The sequence below is a fragment of the Acomys minous genome, assembly GCF_964271855.1.
Source record: "Acomys minous genome assembly, chromosome: 16".
Taxonomy (NCBI): Eukaryota; Metazoa; Chordata; class Mammalia; order Rodentia; family Muridae; genus Acomys; species Acomys minous.
Window position 1 is genome coordinate 22,128,419 of NC_140498.1, and position 21,288 is coordinate 22,149,706.

Sequence of the window (21,288 nt, forward strand, 5' to 3'; positions counted from 1 at the left end):
CATGCTGGGAAAAGCCCCCTCCTCCTCCGCATGCGACCTAGCCTTCCTTAACCGTCTTTGACTGCTCTGGTTTATTTCATAGCAAAAGAGAGCGATTCGGGTTCCCTGCCGTTAAATTCGCAAATCGTTACGTTCACTCTTAGCTCGGGTTGAGTGTTACGTCGGTATCGATGGTTGTTACCAAACAGCGCGGCACACTGACTCCCTCCTCCAGTCTCCGCACCCGTGTGTCCGCTAGAGGTTTTCTTTGCTATAATGTGCCGGGTGTGGGTGGATTCTGCTTTCGAGTCCTGAGCCACCTGCCACAACCCACTCGGGTCTTTCTGAGGTCCCTTTCGGCTGGAGAATGTGTGTGAGCTGGGAAAGCAACGCTGTCCCCAGACACCTGAAACTCCTGAGTGTCTCGCTATTTCCTCCGAATCGAGAGGTATTCCCTATCCGTGAAAGAAAGCTCGTAATCTGTTGCTGGGGTAGAAGAGGCTCTGGTGAGCTGCCCGCAAGTGCAGCAGCACGCAGCCTTCGGGGGGCATTCACCGTCCATGCTGGGGTGAGCTTTTCAGAGACGCAGCTGTTTTTGAATTACCTATGTTCTGGCAAATAACCCTCCACGCACAGCCCTGAAGTAAGCCCCCATAAACTCATAGCTTCGCTCTTACTTAGGGTCTCTATTTGCTGCGCCAAAACACCAAGACCGAAATACAAGTTGAGGAGGAAAGGGTTTATTCGATTTACACTTCCACAGCATTTCATCACTGAAGGACGAAGGGAACTCAGGCAGGTAGAACCCTGGGCGGCAGGAGCTGGTGCAGAGACCGTTACGGGTGCTGCTTACTGGCTTGCTTAGCTTTGCCTTCTCATAGAAACCAGGACCACCAGCCCAGGGATGGAACCACCCACAATGGGCTGGGCCCTCCCCTAAATCAATAACTAATTAGGAAAATGCCTTACAGCCGGTTCTTAGGAGGCATGCCCTCAAATTGAGGTTCCCTCCTTTCAGATAACTCTAGTTTGTGTCAACTTGACACGGGACTAGCCAGCACGTTCACCAAGCTAGACCTAAGTAGAATCTTGTTTGTTTGTTTGTCTGTTTGTTTGTTTGGTCTCTCGTAATGCCCTATGGGGAGTGAATACACTTTTGTTCATGGTTCCCAAGGGAAATTCTTACAGCAGCTTGGCCCTGGTCCTCGCAAGGCAAGGCACTGAATTCCCTGAGGGTTTACGCTCAGCCTGTATGCTTTAATCCTGCCAACAAGCATAATTACTAGTGTTTGGGTTTTTGTGTTTTTTTTTTTTCTTAAAAAGATTGAGTGAAAATGACAAAGTTAGTCGTTGGGCCCAAGTTGTTAGGAAGTGAGCTCTTATTTGCATTTTCTTTTCCTTAATTCCACACGGAGGCGACGACAGGGACCTGCAGTCCTGCGACATCCCACCCTAATTGGTGGTGTATCCCTGCAATGCTCTCCATCCGGAAAGGGGAAGTGGGTTCCAGCTATCAAAGTGCGTGAAACCGTAGCCGAGGGGGGCGACAGAAGTTGGGGGTTAGAGGTTAGGGTGGGTGACCTCGCCGAGAGCATGCCGATGGGGAAACGGCGGAGAGACAGCGCAGGACACAAGAACTTGATGGAGAAGTTTGCGGTAGATTCGATTTCAAGGACGCAGGAATTCGGCTCTGCGCTGCGGCTACGTGAGAGGCAAAAAGGGAGACACACAGGAACGATCTAGGTAGCCTGCCATCCCCAACTTCACAATTTTCCTATTTACGTTCTGTTCTGGGCGACAAAGGTGAAAAATGAACTCGTAGGCCCCAGCGAGATTTGAACTCGCGACCCCTGGTTTACAAGACCAGTGCTCTAACCCCTGAGCTATGGAGCCGGCCACGAGATCTGCTTCTGCGCACAAGTACTTAACACCATCCCACCATCGCTATCATCGTGCAGTCGCAGACTAATACCAAATTTAGAAATGATAAAACAGGACTTTGGCGTTTCAACCAAGTAGCAGCAACAGCAGATACGACTACGCTGTCCACAAGGACAGATAAAACAGGAAGAATGGGAGTATTCGGACAGAGTCTTTTGAAGAACAGGCTGTGCTGGGACGGACCCTCCCAGTGGCAGTAGCTGGGAGGAGGCCCCTAGTACGCCAGAGGAGAGGGAAGCCCTAAGCAAGGGCTGGAGCAGAAAGTCCGAGTGCTGGTAATACAGCGGGGATGGGGTCCATGAGCCTGTCCTGCGAGCTACCGCAGGCTGTGGATGTTGAAGTGCTGGGTGGTGACAGCAGCGGGGAAATCATAGGGTCGGGCTCTTCAGACGTGCTGAGTGACAACAATCAGGGTTGAGACCTAGAGTCCCCCGGTCCCACCTTACTTACAGACAAATTTGAAAAGGACAACCAGCCCTTAGGATACATCTTAATTCCAGCAATGGGCTAGTTTGTCAAGGCCCCTTAGGGGTCCCTGAGAGGAGCACAGAGAAGATTGGGGGGGGGGCGGGTCTAGGGGAGGCCAGGAGTCCTAATCTGAGATAGATAAAAAGCAACCGCATCCCAGCCTCCCAGGTTCATCTCAGCACCCTACCCGGGCCTCTCCCCACTGGCTAGAGCAGCCCCGCCCCCTCCTTGGCTTGCCTTCCGTTCTTTGTGATCTATTTTTTAAGAATAGTTTGTATTATTTTTTTTTTTCATAACGGCTGCAACAGCAGGTGCTGGGAGTTTAGGGCAATTGTCTTGTTTTAAGTGGGTGGGGGCTGGGGTGCCATTTTCTCCCTTTGCTTCAGTTAACCCGTCTAGGACGCGTTAAAACTGTGAAGCTTTCTCAGTGCGCTTTGAACATAGAGAATCTGAGCAGACCCCAGCGAGACTAACACTGAAGGCGGCAAGACGTGCTTGCCTCTGCCCAGTGGCTGCGATAGAAATGAACCCAAACTCGGAACGATGAAATCAATTCTGTGCTCCCCATTTAAAAAAAAAAAAAAGCGACGTCAGCAGCCAATAGCCCTTAGCCTGGTGGCTAGCCTGCCCTAAGGTATCTGTAAAGCCGGATGACTTGAGTCACTAGCCCTACGACCCAAAGGCAAGCCCCTGGGTGCCCTTCATTTGAGTGGTGAGAATTCTGTGAAAGGGTCTAGGACTGGCGGCTGGGTTAAGAAGGATCTCTTGGTCCAGTTATTCTCAACGAGGCTGTCGTCGAACTCTCACAGAGATCCATCTGCCTCTGCCTCCCCAAGTGCTGGGATTACACGCGTGTACCACCTCACCTGGCAATGCTGGAGATCTTACAACGCCCAAAAGATGAGAGAGGGAGATGCACACGTATTCATTCTTACATGAGTATGTGCATGCGAGTCACTAAGTTGCCCTGTAGCCAGGCAAATGTCACAGTAACTGTTGTCACATTACAGCCATTATACAAAAATCTATAATTATTCTACAAATACCGTCCTCTGACGTCTGTCATATATACGTACAGACAGCTACACACAATACACAGGACACAGGACACCTACGCCAACAAACCACTTCCTGTGACATGTAATATTTTGTCAATCCAAGCATAGTTATTAAATGATACAAAGGGAATTATGATCATCAAAAGGCCATACGAGCTGGGCATGGTTAGCACACACTTTTAGTCCTAGAGGCAGGAGGATCTCTGTGAGTTCACGGCCAGTCTTGTCTACATAAAGAGTTCCCTGCCAGCCCTTATCTTAAAAAAACAAAAAACAAAAAGAAAACAAACAAACAAAAACCACTGTATTTGGGATTACCTAAATCTATTCCCAGGACACAATCATTCATACTTGACTCCAGTGTGTGGCTTTCTAATCCAAAGACTTAGACTCAACTCAAAGTTTGATGAAATGAATTTATTCTCACTGCTAGCAGAAGGACCACAGCCTTTCAGCCAAACAGCATGCCATGCTGACGGGACTAAAGGGAGGGTTTATAAAGGTGGATATCAAATGTGTACATTATAATTATCTATCGATTTTATACTGGGCAAGAAAATTGTTTTGCTCCCCTCAGTTGTTTGTTGAATAGTAAATAATAAAAAAAAAGACCACTTATCCCAGTCCCACAGCAATAATCAAGCTTACAAAAGCAGAAAGCAAGCATGCCACTATTTTACTCTTATCTCACCTGCAGGCCACTAGGATCTCACAGGCATTCCAGGTCAAAGGTCAACAGGCCTTAAGAGATACCTAGTACCTATCTTATTAAGTTTCCTTAGCCATCACAGGGGAGTTATGTGTAAATTATGGCACTGTAGGGGAAGTGTCACTAGCTGGGCCACAGCAGGCACTAACACAGTGCCATCAGGTTAAGGCTGTCCCCACGCAGCTGTCCCCACACTAGAATAAACTGTCTCTTATTCCCTTTGAAGTGAAAGCTATGGGGGATTTTTATGTATATGTCTGTATGAATGTATATACTCATGGATGTGCACAGGCCCCGACATCATATTCCTTGAAACTGCAGACCTGGGTTTACAGGGCATGCCGCCTGTGATGTGGGTGCAGGGACCCGAACTCTGGTCCTCATGATTTCACAGCAAGTGGCAAGCTGTGTTTTTGTGTGCACACCTGTTTGCAACAGCTTTCTCCTATCCAGCTGCTCATAGATGTCCTTTTCCAAAACCCCCATTCTTCCTCCTCATGCCAAATATGAGCTACAAGCACAGAAGCTCACACACCTCGAGTACATAACACGCGGGGTCACTCCAGCAGAAATCAATACTCAGACATATCCTCCTGCAATCAGACCAGGGAGTCAAGAATGAGTCCAGCCAGCCCTAGAAACGTGCTCATCCGTGTTTCTACCTCCTCCCCCACTTCCAAGTGGAGCACTAAGCAAGAATGGCCCACTGCTGCCCTTCCAGAAGCCCAGCTTTGGGGCTGCTGTGGAACAGTGGCCCGTCAGGAGGATAAGGAGACTGGTCTGCTCAACCCCCTCCAGGGCAGAGGCCTAGCCATCCTTGCCACCAGGATGCTCTGTTGCTTGCATACATTTAGTAAGTTCCAGAAAGGGTTTGTCAGGCCTGTGTTTGTGCGGGGTGCGACTCTACACTGGTGCTAGTTGCATCTGTGAACTCCTAAGTATCAACTTGTTTTTCACAGTTCCGGAACCTTTGCTCTCCTTACCCAAAGGAGACTGTAAGGTGATGGAAAATGTGGGGCTTAAGGCATCTGGTCACTGTGGTAAAGGATGCACACTTCCTATTGTCAGGCTAAGGTGTGCTGGAGAACAGCGATGCGCTTATATGAGTAGACTGTTGCCTTGGCCTCTTGTATAGGTCAAGGGTCTCTTTCCACATCTAGCCAGACTGGCTTCTGAGCTGGGAGCCACAATGCTCTTCTCTGAATAAACAACTCAGCCAGGCCAGCTAGATGGGGAGGACTCACTGACCTCTCCAAGCAGAGCCGGCAGCTGTCACTAATGTAAAGTAATACCCGATGGACCCAGGGCCAAGCCACACCCTCTGCAAGATTATCAGTCTTTGGCATTGTTCCGTGATGCAAACAGGGACCCTTCTGAATCAAAGCAGTAAGCTGGTGTGGTAGAAAGCACCCTTGGTTTTTTTGTTGTTGGGGTTTTTTGTTTTGTTTTGTTTTGTTTGTTTTAAAGAGCTAGGCTTTTGTCCTACTGGTCAACCCCTCTCTGTAGTTCAGACACAATTTGCAGGAACGTTAAAGGGGCAAGCAGGTTCCGAGAGTCCAAGCATCTCTTCCCTATGCAATTAGTTACCCATTAGCACCTTTTTCCTCAGTCAGCCGTCAGCGCCTGTGTTGTGCTCTGGACAGCCTTCTTGGGCAGCCTGGGGTAGGGGGTATGGAAGGAAAGTCCAAGACGAAGTATCTCTGTCTTTGAGAGGAGAGTTCACTGCTACCCTGTCCCCTCCTAGGAAGCCTGGTAAAGGTCTTCAAGGCCAGATTCTCAAGTAGGTACCAGTGGAGCAAACAGAAAAAAGGGGAAACACTCGCTCCTGGAAGTTGACACGGAAGGTGTAGAGGTGGCGCATGTCCTCCACGGCGTAGAAAGACACCGCCCCCACCTCCAGGTCCAGCGCCACCCTCACCCGCGACAGCTGCCCACAGTTGAGTGGCGTCCTCTCAGGGCTGGTCACTGCCCAGTACTGCCCATTGTTGAGTTGCATTGCCCAGACGCCCTCCTCGGGCGTAAAGGGCGTGAGGCCCTTGCGACGCACACTCTCGCGGGCCACACCGAAGGCCCAGCCATCCTTGGAGCCCACTTCCACCTCCCAGTGATGTCTCCCAGAAGAGAAACCACAGGACGCCAAAACGCGGGTGTTGGTATCGAAGCGGCGGGGATGATTAGGCAAGTCCTGAGCGCGCTGTCCTAGACGCACGCTCTTTAGATCCAGAGACAGGATGAGCCGGGAGTTGGCTGTGTCGGGATCCAAAGTGAGTTCCACTGAGGACAGAGAAAGAGAAAGAGAAAGACATCTCCACACTCATTATTTGCAACAGGCTCTATACTCAGAGCACATTCCTTTCCCACCATCCTGTCTAACTTCCCTTGAGGGAAAGCCAATACCGTCAACTCTCCTCTGTCTCTGTCTCTGTCTCTCTCTGTCTCTGTCTCTCTCTGTCTCTGTCTCTGTCTGTCTCTGTCTCTGTCTGTCTCTCTCTCTCTCTTTTTCTTTCTTCTTTTTCTCTTTCTTCAGTTAACAAATGCCTATTAAGATCTTTAACAGACACGTATTTAAATCAAAGAAATATGATGGGCCTAATTTTGATCTTGGTTTGAGCAGGTCAGCAAATCTGATTTCAAGGGTAATGGTGGAGCCGGGAGGATAGAGAAAGCTCCTGAGCTTGGGAGCCAGGAGCAGAAGAATCAGGAGTTCAAGGCCATCCTTAGTTACATAACCAGCAATAGGCCGGGTTGGGGGTGTTTACAAGAGACTCTGCCTCAAAACAAAGGCAATGCGGGCTGCAGAGAAACCCTGTCTCGAAAAATGAAAACAAAGACAATTGGGGAAACCTGAAAATTAGGTACAAAAGCATCACCACTTTCTGTGAGTGTGATGGTTCTGGTTTTAAAAGTCTGTCTCTGTTGGGTGTCGGGGGGTCCACCCTATATTCTCAGCACCTGGGAGGGAGAGACAGCCCAATATATGTGAGCTGGGAGCAAGTCTCCTCTGCACAGTCAGTCCCAGGCCAGCCAGGCCTATACAGTGAAATCCACCTTTAAAAACAAAACAAAAAAACCCTGTCTCTTTAGGGATAACATATTCTGAAATATGTGTGGAATGCAGTGTCTTCGTTCTCTTATAAAACTGGACACAATGTCTGTGAAAAACTATTCCCCAGTTGGCAATTGAAGATGTATTATATGAACACGTGTGGCATACACTATGATGCTCTTCTCACTCCTCTTGAGTATGTTTGAAAACATCCAACATGAAAAGCTTCAATGTGCACTGAGTTGGACAGGCGGTGGTAGCACACGCCTTTAATCCTAGCACTTGGGAGGCAGAGGCAGGCGGATCACTGTGAGTTCGAGACCAGTCTGGTCTACAAAGTGAGTCTAGGACAGCCAAGGCTACACAGAGAAACCCTGTCTGGAAAAAAAAGAAACCAAAAACCAAAACAAAACAAAAAAAAGAAACAGTGCACTGAGTTGTAAACACTATTGTGGGACCTGTCCCAGGCCCCCTGTGGTGATTTGAATGAAATTGGGCCCCATAGACTCATATTTTTTCTGGTTTAGTTGCCAGGGAATGGAACTATTTGGGAAGGATTAGGAGGTGTGGCCTTGTTGGAGGAAGTGTGTCACTGGAATTGTGCTCTCTGTCTCTCTGTCTTTGTCTCTATCTGTCTCTGTCTCTCTCTGTCTCTCTCTGTCTCTGTCTCTGTCTCTGTCTCTCTCTCTCTCTCTCTCTCTCTCTCTCTCTCTTCCTTCAGATCAGGATTTAAAGCTCTCAGCTACTGGTACAGCACCATGCCAGTCCATTTCCAGGTGATGATCAACTAACCCTCTCACACTATAAACAAGCCCCCAACTAAATGCTTTCCTTTATAAGAGTTGCCTTGGTCATGGTGTCGCTTCACAGCAATAGAACAGAGACTGACACCTAGAGATCAAGAGACCAAGGCAGGTGAACAACCTTGCCGCTTTGTTCCTTTCTTCCTGGCTGTGTGAGAAAGGCAGTGGGCGACCAGCCAAAGGTAAGAGGGATCTGGAGAGCTAAGTGAAATTTCAACCACAGTAGCCGTGAAGCCAGGCTCACTGGAAGGGAAGGGTATGTTACAGCAGAGAGCCAAAGGGGGTGAGGAAGCTCATGTGTGGTTGGTACATTCCAGAAGCTGCAGGGAGGGTGTGTGCCTACATAACAAGTCAAGGCCCTGATATACAGTGCGGTTAGATCCTCAGAGGCCTTGAAGGCCACTAAGGACTGAAAGGAGCCATTACAGGGTCCGACCGAGATAAACTCTGTGCCCTTACTTCCTTCCTGTCAGTGTTGGATCACACACCCCAGATCTCTGCAGTCTCCCTTTGTTTCCATTGTCCCCCTGTAATGAGCATATTAAAGCATGCCTAATAATAAAATAGCTTACTCAGGATCCCCACTAGACTCAAGGCTGCACCTGATGACCAGAATTCAGTGCCATCACTCATTCAAGATAACCAGACAGTCCTAGAACCCCCCATGATGCCCACGGAACAATACATAAGCAGAGACCAAGAGCACTGCTCTGCTCTGCACATCTGGAGAGATGCCACCTTGATCTGCTCTGAAGCTGAAGAGTCTCCCCCAGGACCCTGACCCTCAGAGACTTCGGGTACAGACTAGACCTGACCTTCAGCTAAGATATGTCGCACAGGTGAGAAGCCTCGGGGATCTAGGCTTAGGACCATAGCTAGGAATTCCGAGTGTGAACATTGCATCATGACCCTCAGCATAATAAAATATAGCCTTTGGGGCTAGAGAGATGGCTCAGTGGTCAAGAGCACTGACTGCTCTTCCAAAGGACCCGGGTTCAGTTCCCAGGACCCACATGGAAGCTCACAGCTATCTGTAATTCCAAGATCTGACATCCCCTCATAGACATACGTGCAGGCAAAACACCAATGCACATATATATATTTAATTTTCATTATACTATGTGTATCTACCTTCTTGCTTTCATCACCCCTGACACCCTACACAACCCCCAACCCCAGAAGAGATCTTCAACTATTTTAAAGTGGGGGAAAGTGTAGGTTCATCCAGAAAATTGAGATGATTTCTCTGCCCCAAGCAACCTGAGGCCAAATCATCCCTGAAGCAGATTGCCCGCTGCCACCTGAGGGTTCAAAGATGCCAAGCAAGGATTAGGCTGGGAACACAGTGATAGTCATTGAGGTGGATGGGCAGATGGGGTCAACCATTTGCAAAGCCCAGGCCTCCGGTAGGGATCAGGTTCTGGACTTGGCCAGCCTTTATACTCACAGTTGCAATCATCATTCATACCTTTCTCTTCTTTCTCCAGCTCTCCCCGGAGATCCTCTACAGAGAAACAGAGCAGAGCAGATGTGTAGACATAAGGTTATCATATAATTCAAACGCTGATTTCTGTACCCCCCAATATCTGGTCACAATCCTTGTTCTGCGAATCACCTCTCTCAATGTTGTGTAAATTACTGCTCCTCAATTGTCCCCTGATAGCCTATAAAGCAGTTTAGAGCCAATCACTGAGCAGGTGAGAATAGGGCTGGACTTCCTGCCAGCCAGGGGAGGAGGAGTTAGAGGAGGAAGTAGGGGATTCAGCTACCTGCACAAGTCCAGGAGACATCAGGAGAGAGGAGCCGAACCAGCAAAGCAATAAAGTGCAAGTAATCTCAGGAATTTACTCTGGAGGAAGCCAAATTAATGTAGTGGGCTAAGAATAGAGTAATAAGCTCCTTAAAATAATATAATAGAGTCTCAATTATTTGTGTGATAGCCAGGTTAGGAGAGAAACTGAGAAACAAACACATTTTTATAACAATAACCACAACAAGCTGGACAGTGGTGGTGCATGCCTTTAATCCCAGCACTTGGGAGGCACAGGCAGGTGGATCTCTTTGAGTTCAAGGCCAGCCTGGTCTACAAAGTGAGTCCAGGATAGCCAAGGCTACACAGAGAAACCCTGTCTTGAAAAATCCAAACAAAAAACAAAACAAAAACAAAACCATAACACAAATGTACACAGCACTGGGGATGGCCTGGCCAGGAAACCTCCTCTCTTCATGCTGATAACACATCTGACTCCAGATTTTCCAGAGGCCGAGTTGCATGAACTAAGCCAAGATGGGAACATAAGGAAAAGGGACCCCTAGTGTCCTGGCCCCACCTCCCCCTCTCTCCCTCTCCCCCTCTCTCCCTCTCTCCCTCTATTGTCTAGAACTGGTCTGACCTGACCTCTGCCCCTTTTTCACCTTCTTTCTGCCTCCTTCCCATCTGTCTGTCCCCATGGGGAGCAGGATGCCCTGGAGTGAAACCCAGATGGATTTGTCACCACTGCCTTCCCACAACAATCTGCCTTTGCTATGTCCCAACTCCTGTTCTTCTCAGTTCAAGAAGGACACACCCCATGTGTCCCATGAACTATGAGGAGCGCATCCCGTCACACCTAACACTACATGGCCCAGCCCACGCCCAGGGCCCCTACCTTTGAACTTCTTCAGCAATCCTTTTAAGACGAAACTCTTGAGGGAAACGTTCCATACTTTATTCTTCATCTCAGATGAGACTGTGGTTGGCTTGGAGCCAAGTACACCGCTGCACCTGCAGGACAAGGCTCCTGAATAAGCCCCAACAATGCCACCCCTCTCCCACTGCCCTAAGATAGTTAGGGAGGTGCTATAGTTTAGAGATAAGTAATCCCAAAGACCTATGGGTTAAAGGCTTGACTATCGCCTTTGTCACTATGGGAGGCTATCACAACGTTTAGGAGGGGGTTACATGATTGGAGAATTCACTTTGAAGAGCATATCACCAAATTGACAATCTTATTCACTCTTTTCCTTCCTCCCTCTGTTTCTCCCTCTCCCTCTCTCCATCACCTCTCTCTGTCTTCCGGTGAGAGCAAAAAGGAAACCCAACTTTGTGCAGGAATTCCCACAGCCAGGTAGGGGGGCCTTTGCTTCCAAAGGTACCCAGGTAAGGAGGTAGGAGCTGAGAGGCAGGAGGCTAAAGATGATGTTGGGATAAAAAGAGAAAGCCTAGTGGGACAGCAAACCAGCTTGTAAAGACCTGGGAACTGTTTTGCCTGCATATACAACTGTACTCCAGGAGAGGGCACCAGATCTCATTATAGATGTTTGTGAGCCACCCTGTGGTTGCTGGGAATTGAACTCAGGACCATTTGAAGAACAGCCATCACTCCAGCCCAACCTGGGAACTGTTAAGTTCACTCACTTGCTTAATGTGCTTTTGAACTCCTGGAAGAAAAGATGGAAGAAAAGCAAATCAGCATCATATAACCTCCATTCACCTTTGAGAAAAACATGACTTGCCCCTTACTTGCCTCACATAAAGTAAGCCATGCCCTACCGAACACAAGTGACACTGTGGCTGGCTACTGGATGCTATATCATCCTTCAACCCCCTCCCCTCATGGACATGCAAAGCTTTTTTTTGTTTGTTTTGTTTTGTTTTGTTCTGTTCTGTTTTGTTTTGTTTTCCGAGACAAGGTTTCTCTTGGTAGCCTTGTCTGTCCTGAACTCGATCTGTAGACCAGGCTGCCCTAGAACTAACTCACAGTGATCCACCAGCCTCTGGAGTGCTGGGATTAAAGGCATATACTACCATGCCTGGCTGCTAAGCTTTTATTGTAAAATCCTCCATGAGGCTATCTGACAAAACCCAGTGTTTACCACTAGCATAGTTACCACCCCAAACAAGCCACAGTGTCTTAGGTTTTTTGTTTTGTTTTGTTTTGTTTGCAACAGACTCTCATGTGTCAGACTGGTCTCAAATTTCATATGGAACCAAGGATGGTCTTGCACGCCAAAGTGCACACAACTACACTGGGCAATACATCAGTATCTTTTCTGTAGCTTTGCTTGACCATTTTGTGGCTTATAAAGCTTATCTAAATATGTTGGTGACTTTTTGTTGGTGGTGGTGGTGCTTATTTCTGGGTTTTGTTTTATTTGTTTGTCTAGAGATAGAGTCTCACTATATAGTTCTGTCTGTCCTGCAACTCACTTTATACACCATGCTGGTCATGAACTCATAGAGATCTGTCTGCCTCTGCCTCCTGAGTGCTATGACCAAGGCTGTACGCTATACTATGCCTGGCCCCAGTGACTAATATTTTAAATTATTTATTCTAAAAAGTGTTTATATGGGGGGTGGCTGGAGAGATGGCTCAGTGGTTAAGAGTACTGACTGCTCTTCCAAAAGACCCAGGTTCAATTCCCAGCACCCACATGGCAGCTCACAACTGTCTGTAACTCCAAGATCTGACCCCCCTACCCAAGGCATACAAAAAAAATTTTTTAATTAAAATAAAATACTTTTAAAGTGTTTATAACAAAATTTAAAAAAATAAAATTAAGGGCTGGAGAGATAGCTCAGAGGTTAAGAGCACTGTCTGTTCTTCCACAGGTCCTGAGTTCAATTCCCAGCAACCACATGGTAGCTCATCCTCTTATGGCATACAGGCACACATGCAGGCAGAATACTATATAAATAATAAATAAATAAATCTTTAAAAAATAATAAAAATTTTTTACAAAGTGTTTATATCACCTGGCACAGTGGCACACACCTGTAATCCCAGCAATCAGGAAGGCAGAGGCAAACCAATCTCTGCGAGTTTAAAGCCAACCTGGTCTACAAAGTGAGCCAGGACAGCCAAGGCTACACAGAGAAACCCTGTCTCGAAAAACACCAAAGGAAAAAATGAAAGTGTTTATGTGTATGAGTGTTTTGCCGGTATGTACTTCTGTGCACCAGGTAATACCCATAGAGGCCAGAAGAGGTCGTCAGATCGCCTGAAACTGGAGCTACAAGTAGAAAGGCTCTTTAGGGCCAAGCAGGACAAACATGGCTCTGGGAGGTCTTGCCCTTCCCTCTCCCTTGTAAACCATAGATGACATTCCTAAAGCCGGCCACCAAGGTCTATTCCCTTATTTGGCCACTTCCTCTCCCTGAGGCTAGCCACCAAGGTCCAGCTATCAAAGTATTGAAGTCCAACAATTAAAAGCCCCTTTCTGGCCCCCCCCTAATTAACATGCCCAATCAAAACAATCCAACTCACCCTAAAAATAGGGTTCCCCCTTTGCCTGTATAAACTGCCATTTGCCTACAGCCTTGTCTCCCTCCTAACCAGAGGGCTAAGGACCTCTTCCTCCTCTCCCGTGTTCCTTTCCCCTTTGCCCTTTTCCATTGTCTCCTGTCATTGTCTCTTATTTCCTGTCCTTTGTCCCTCTGGGGAAAATAATTTCCTTTGTGCTGGGAACTTGGTCTTGGTGAGTCCTGTGCAGACACCGGTCCTTTCACAGGTGGTGAGCCACCGCGTAGGCACTGGAAATCAAACAGCCAAAGCTTTTAACTACTGTGCCGTCTCCCCAGCTCCGCCCAGCTTGCTTGCTTGCCCTTTCTTTTTCTTTTCTTCTCTCTCTCTCTCTTTTTTTTTAATGAAATAGAATCATATAGTGAATTGTGAATTACAGGTAGCTTAGTGAGGTTTGTTTTCTGAGCCTTTGGCCTAAAATGTGTATATACTAGAGTAAATGTAAAATAAACTATAGTGGCTTATAAACAACCATCCCTTCTAGCTTTCCAATCCCAGGAGATCCAGTGCCCCTTCCTCCAATCCCTTTCCTCACAGGGCCTGAGTGCTGTTTTCCAGCAGCCTTTGCTAACGCCCAGGGCAAATGACCCAAGGCTCAGACTGAGGCAGCCCCACCTGGAGGAAGTTGAGGTCTGGTTTCTGAACCGTCTCCTGGATCTGGCTGCTGAGTTTGGACAGCTGGGTGATCTCACCGTCCAGCTGGGCCAGGTTCTCGTTCTGTTTCTGTGTCACTTCCCGGGACAGCACATCCAGTCGGCCTAGAAGCCAGCCCTCCTGCTCCACCAGGAAGGCTCGCAGTGCCTGGAACTCCGCCCCTACCTTCTCTTTCTCGGCTGCCATCTGCTTCTGTCTCAGGAAGAGGAAAAATTGGCCGAGATTTAGAGGTGAAGGAATTTGGACCTAACATTAAGACAGGAAAGAGCCAGCCTGGTCTACAGAGCGAGTCTAGGACAGCCAAGGCTACACAGAGAAACCCTGTCTTGAAAAACCAAAAAAAAAAAAAAAAGATAGGAAGGAGGCAGGGTGAGCTGGCTCACGCCTGTAATCCTAGCACTCAGGAGGCAGAGGCAGAGGCAGGAGGATTTCTGTGAGTTCTATGCCAGCCTGCTCTACAAAAAAAAAAAACGGAGTCCAGGACGGTCCAGGCTGTTACACAGAAAAATCCTGCCTCGAAAAACCATACAAGGGAGCCTTGAGGATACATCTTTCAGGGCTGGGTTGCTTCCCCAGCAAGGGACACCCACACAAGTATACTGAGCACACCCCTAATTAAAACTCGCTTTGCTCTGTACAAGCCACAGCCTCCTCCCCTGACAGAGATGTCCTCTGACGTCTCTTAAGGCCTGGGCTCTACACCTACCTTAGGGCGTCTTCAACTCCCACAACTACCTCAAGCTCCAATTTCCTTTTGTAAAACATGAGAAGGATAAATTAGTACCCACAGGGTCATCATGGGGATTAAATCAAAAGTTGCCTTTTCTTCTTCTATATATTTATTTAATCATCTTTCATCTTACTTTGACTTTATCTTAGAGACAGGATTTTACCTCTTAGTCCTGACTGGTCTGGAACTTTCTATATAGACCAGGCTGGCCTTGACCTCACAGATATCTGCCAGCCTCAGCCTCTGCTTCTGCTTCTTCAGTGTAGGGATTAAAGGTGTGTGGCCCTGAGCCTGGCCCATGCTTTGGTTTGGTTTTTTGAGATAGGGTTTCTCTGTGTAGCCCTGGCTGTCCTGAAACTACTGATCTGTATCACGGGCAGGCCTTGAATTCACGGAGATCCATTGCCTCAGGAGGCATCTATCCTGGACTTTCTTTGCAGACCAGGCTGGCCTCGAACTCACAGAGATCCACCTCCCAAGTAAGTGCTGGGATTAAAGGTGTGGATCTCACCCTGGCTTGTTGTTTGGTTCTGTTGTTTTTTGCTGAGGACAGGGTTTCTCTGTGTAATGGCTCTGGCTGTCCTGAAGCTTTCTTTGTAGACCAAGCTGGACTCAGACTCATAGAGATCCACCTGCCTTTGCCTCCCAAGTGCTGGGATTAGAGGTATGCACCACCACACCCAGCTCCCACTCTGGGTTGTTGTTGTTGTTGTTGTTTTCGAGACAGGGTTTCTCTGTGTAGCCCTGGCTGTCCTAGACTCACTTTGTAGACCAGGCTGGCCTTGAACTCACAGAGATCTGCCTGCCACTGCCTCCCGAGTACTGGGATTAAAGGTATGCACCACCACCACACCCAGGCCCCACTCTGTTTTTGTTTTGTTTTGTTTTGTTTTGTTTTGTTTTTTAAAGCACTATTTTGGCTTCAGTTCTGGTGGAAATGCAAACTTAAAATGCAGAACTCTGGCGGTGCAGGGAAAGAAGATGAAAACATCCTGTTGACAGAGGTACAGCACCACCACTCTGTACTGAGTGTATGCTCTGTGCAAACTCAACACTCCATCCTCTCCGTTGTCAGACTCAGGACTTTTCATGTTTCTAGATGCACTCCTTTGTTTGCTTGCTTGCTTGTTTTACACAAATGCATGATATATGTGCAGCAAAATCCCATTATAGTTGTCAAGGAGTCTCATGACTATTGACAAGTAAGGACCCTGCCCACACAGACGAGCTCAGTTACGAAAGGTTCTCTCCCAGGCAATTACAGAGGAAGGAAGAGATAGGTAGAAGAGGAGACAGTGAAAAAGTGAAGTCAGGAGCCCTGTGCCCAGATCATGGGTCCTAAGGCTTCCCAGAATATAGCCATCCAACTTCCATCATCAGACACTGAAAAGCAGCATCGAGGAATGCTTTAATTCACTCAACCTGACCCAGTGACGTCAGCACACTTCTTATTCCATTTTAGGGTGAGGAGATCCATCCAAAAAAATTTGTTAAGCTAAGATTCTGGGCCAGGGTGGTCTGAATTTTAAGTCTGCACTTCTGCTAACTCTATGGCATTGACTCTCGAAGGAACAACCCAAGTGTTTATCAAAATAGCTCTCTCTGTCTGTGCCTAGTAGTGTCTATAAGTGTAGCACTCAGGAGAATCAGGCTATGCAAGTACAAGGCCAGCCTGGACTACATAGCAAGTTCCAGGCTATCCTGAGCTACATAATGAGACACTGTTGGGAACAGGCAAAGCAGCAATGGTTCCCCCAAAACATACCTGCTATTCCTAACCACGAAAAGAACAGAGGAATCTGGTTGGACTAAAAAGCTTACATTGTGTGTCAGTTGACAATGATAGGAACATTAGGGAAAGTCCCTAATCCCACCCCACCCCCCATTTTGGTTGGTGAGAACTGTAACTGTAACTTGGCACAAATGCTTGTGGGTTTCTGGCATATAAATCCAGCTTCAACCCCTACTGGAGGCTGCTAAGAAAATCAATACTTTTTTCTCTGTGTAGCCTTGGCTGTCCTGGACTCCCTTTGTAGACCAGGCAGATGTGTATTCTTTAAAAAGCACATAGTTGGTAATATTGTGGTGACTTAACAGACCAAGAAAACTCTAAACAGAAGTGTCCTAATCTTGGTGTTGTTGACACTTGGGGCGGGATAATTCCTGGCTGTGGGGGCTTCCCTGTGTATTACAGGATATTTAGCATCTAAGGTCCCTGCCACTAAGGGCCAGTGACACTCCCAGCGCTGACAACCACTAGACATTAGTGAATGGCCCTGCAGTAAGGACATTCCTAACCCCCTCTTCCAGCCTACATGATATGTATAATTATAAAATCCATGTTTAGTGGAGCGACAGAGGTAGGCTCTCCTGTTGCTGTGTGGTAAGACGCATGAGCAGAGGGGCTTGTGGCTCAGTGGCAGAGCACTTGCTTGCCTGTGAAAGGCTCTGCTTTGGATAGGTTTCTTGGGTAGGGGGGCGGGGGGCAGGGAGTTGGGAAAGAACAGAGATGGCAGTACTGAGCAATGTTTTAGGGATGAGGGTCAGAGACTCAAAGTTACCCAGGCCATGGAGAATGACCTCTTTGTTGTTGTTTGTTTGTTTTTGTTTCTGTTTCTGTTTTGTTTTGTTTGTTTGTTTTGAGACAAGGTTCCTTTGTATAGCCTTGGCTGTGCTGTCCTGGACTCGCTTTGTTGACCAGGCTAGCCTCAAACTCACATCAATCTGCCTGCCTCTGCCTCCGGAGTGCTGAGATTAAAGGCATGCGCCACCACGCCCAGCCAGAGAATGTCCTCTTCCTTGTAGATGCAAACCAAAGAGCTATCGATGTCCGTTCTCCTTTCTCCAGTGGAGGAGGAACACCTATCCAGTGTGGATAGGTGAACTCTGCTTTGGCAAGGGAAGGTATGATGGGATGTGAAAGTCCAGGATGCGCAATGGATGCAGGTATAAAGACAGTTAAGAGTATTGAGAGGGCCAGGCATGGTGGCACACACCTTCAATCCCAGCACTAGGGAGGCGGAAGCAGATGGGTCTCTGTAGGTTCAAGGCCAGCCTGGTCTATGTAGCAGGTTCCAGGACAGCCAGGGCTATATAGAAGAGACCCTGTCTCCCACAAAACTGAACCCCATAGTCTTTTCCTTCCTAATCTGAGGAATAGGGGTTTGGGCTGTGAGATATCTCAACAGGTAAAGACACTGGACTTATAAGCCTGGCAACCTGAGTTCAGTCCCTAGAACTCATGTGAAGGTGGAGGGCAGGAACGGATACAAAGTTGCCCTCTGACCTCTACATGCAGGCAGGGCACATGCATCCATCCAACAGTAAAACACAAATAAATATAAACATTTTTTTAAAATAAGAGGGTCCTCCCAGCCTCTTCCTCTAATTCCCAGCTACGTAAATAAATGACTTTGCCTTAAAAGGCCCTAATGGTTCCTTTTATTATTTTTTATTATGTTTGTTTTGTGACAGGGTTTCTCCGGACAAGCTTTGTAGACCAGGCTGGGCTCTAACTCACAGTGATTCACCTGCCTCTGCCTCCCGAGTGCTGGGATTAAAGACGTGCACTGCCACCACTGCCTGGCCCTTTCCTTTCGTTCTTTCAACACCACTTATGGAGCTAATAACTGAATTTGTGAGGTAGAAAGTGACAGTGACTCGTGTTTGTCCATAGTAACCAAGATGAGCCCCATTTTACTTTCCTTTCAAATTGGAGGTGCTGGACACCGGCGCCCCAAGCCTCCTGTCCTCTGCCACAGCCAGGAACAGCTCTGATTCCTCCTCAGCCTCTTCTCCCTTAACCTCTAATTCTTAAGTCAAATCTCTGAAGACAAACACTTCCCCCGTTGTTCTTTGGGAGGCAGAACATGCCTTGGGCTGATCTGTGGTTCCTTATTGCGTTCATACTCCCGTTTAATATGACATGTTTCTTTGAAGAAATAGTAACGCATTCAGCTGCAAGATGCTGCTGCAGGTCCTAATTGGCTTGTTAGGAGTGAATGTGCATCCTAAAGATAATTTAAACAGTCCCTTTCACAAGGTCTGGTCTGTAATATAAATTATATGGTCAACCTTCAATAACATGTACCATATTATCTTTCTGAAATCCACCCTCCTGTTTCAACACACACACACATACACACACACACACACACACACACACACACACACACACACACACACACGGCCCTGGGCATCCACAACCCTATACCTCTCGCACTTGGACTCACCAGGAGCTCCTTGCTCTCCCTTTCTTCTGTAGACCGGAAGGCTTCATAGTCTTCCAGTTCTTTCTTCAAGGCCCTCAGCCTAGAATCCAGCAGCTCCTGTGGTGTGAAGAAAGACACCGCAGTAAGAGGATTCTGGAAACCCTCTTGGTACCTTCCTAGAGCCATTCTGGAGAGAGCCATGATTCTGTTCTTGGAGCAGGAGACCGGGTAGATATCACCTCTAGCTGTGGGGTGAACATAGCCTGTGCAGACTAAGCCGACTGGTGCAGAGCAAATGCAGGGAAACGCCAAAGGCCCAGGAGTCTCACTTCCCCAAGGCCGTCAGCCACGCAGTTATGCGCTGAAACTCAAGACTCCCACATTTGGTTCGGTCTGCCATGTTTATTGCTCTCCTCTCAAGCAACAGAAAGCGTACACGTAGGAGGGCTGGAGAGGGACAGGACAGCAAAGACTGGGAGCTGCACAAACAGCTGGAAGCTGTGGCTGCCAGCAAGGGACAGACGAAAGGAAGGTGCCCCAGAACCCATGGGTGTCACAGATCTTGAAGCAGACCCCCCCTAACCCAGGAAGGCGCGTTGTGGTCCTCTGTGAACCCCATACTTTGAATAGTGCCACGCCCCTGGGAAAGGAGTAAGAGTGAGGGCAGAGGCTATGTGGTTGTGACAGAGACTTTCTCCTGGGCAGAGTACAACAATTGGGAACAGACACGAAGGAAATTTCAAGTCTCCCAGGCCTCTGGGCATCGGCCTCTGAGGGACAAGAGAAGATTAGGTGAAAAAAACCGCAGTTTAAAATGAAAGGAAGGCGACGGGGCTCTGCTGTATTCGGCCCCCCACCCCCACCCCGGCCCTGTAGTCTAAGGAGATCCGAAGCAGAGCCAGGGGTCCTGGAGACCCTGCACCTACCTTGGCCTCCTGCACCGCCTCCTCCAGCGGCAGCACCGCGTGCTCACGGTGCTCCCGGGCGCGGTCGCACACCACGCAAATGGCACGGCCGTCATCTTGGCAATAGAGCTTAAGTTGCTCTCCGTGCTGTGAACACCGTGCAGCAGCCGCTCGGGCCGCCACCGTCGGCGTCCCGCGCTCCCCGGAGACCGTCGCGGGCAGGCTGAAGCGCCGAAGTAGCGAGGCCACCGCGGCCAGCTGTCGGTTGGGCCGCAGCTGGCTGGGGCGTGCGGGCTCGCGGCACTGAGGGCAGGGCAGTGGGTAGGGCAGCGTGCGGGTCGCAGTGCCGGCTCCAGCTCCGGGACGCTCCCAGCAGCGCGAGATGCAGGCGCGGCAGAAGCTGTGGCCACACTCGACGGACACGGGTTCCCGGAAAAACTCCAGGCAGATGGAGCACGTCGCCTCGCCTTGGAGCTCTGCCGCCAGTGCCAGCGCTTCGGCTCCTGCATTCGGCCCGGTCCGTGGTCCCACAGTCGCCATCCGTGTCCTTGGTACATCCGAGTCCTTTGGCTCTGGGGAGGCCCCTGGACGCTACAGTACCCGGCTCCAAGCTGGGCTGGGCTCCGAGCACCCACTGGGCGAGGAAGGGCGGGGCGAGTACCGGGCAAGCTGAGACGCGAACTGAGGGTGCACCCAGCTGCGAGTAGAGGCAGGTGGTGCCCTTTTCTGGGCTCTCATAGCCACCACCCTAGTCCGCGACCTCCCTTTTGTCGACCCCCACCCCCTACTCTGCCTCTCTAGGCCTCCCCAATATGACCCAGTCAGCAGTAGGGAACCATCGAGATAGATGAGTTCGCAAGCCTAGCTGGGCCCCACTCCCAGTTGCCGACCTAGGCTGACCCTGCGCTACAGGGGCAAAGGCCTGGCTCCCGGGGCACGGTGTCTGGTTCCCCGCATACCGATTCATCCTGGCACTGTGCTGAGCTAAACTTAGGGTCTGGAATTTGGCTCAACCTCCTCACGCCAAGCGTGGCCTTTTGTCCACTCTTGTAACTACATCTCTTACAGTTCTTCGCCGTTTAGTTTTGAACAAGTAATATAACCGCTTGTCTCATTTCATTCAGTATTATTACACACACACACACACACACACACACACACACACACACACACACACACACACCCCAAAACCTGTCTCTCCAGCTGGTGTACAGCTGGGTTCCACAGACCCTTTCTGGAGTTGCTTCCCTATCTCGTGTTTTACTCTGGAGGCCAATGGGTCAGGCCTTCCTCCTCTGCCCCGGCTCAAAATCTCTCTTGTCAATGCCACCATCCACTCATGCAATTCTAAGCCAAAGTTGCACACCTCCGCCCTCCTCCTCTCTGATGTAACTGTTCTTCCTGACTGCATTTTCTCCTCGCCACTCAGGACTCATGGGCTTTACTGATCTTGACGCAGGGCCGACCACCTAATCCCGGAAGCCTCGCATTGTGATCCTCTG

At 48.9% G+C, this 21,288-nt stretch overlaps 1 protein-coding gene across 1 annotated transcript; it reads right to left on the reverse strand.

Annotated features, from left to right (window-relative positions):
• Positions 1-3,848: 3,848 nt before the first annotated feature.
• On the reverse strand, positions 3,849-20,650 carry TRIM7 (tripartite motif containing 7). The gene is made up of 7 exons (XM_084763047.1): positions 19,808-20,650; positions 18,903-18,998; positions 13,902-14,132; positions 11,402-11,424; positions 10,653-10,768; positions 9,473-9,508; positions 3,849-6,429 (listed from the first exon to the last, which is right to left on the reverse strand). Exons 1-7 carry the CDS (start codon positions 20,324-20,326, stop codon positions 5,918-5,920), a joined length of 1,533 nt encoding a protein of 510 aa, XP_084619173.1. The 5' UTR covers positions 20,327-20,650; the 3' UTR covers positions 3,849-5,917.
• Between the last annotated feature and the right edge of the window lie 638 nt (positions 20,651-21,288).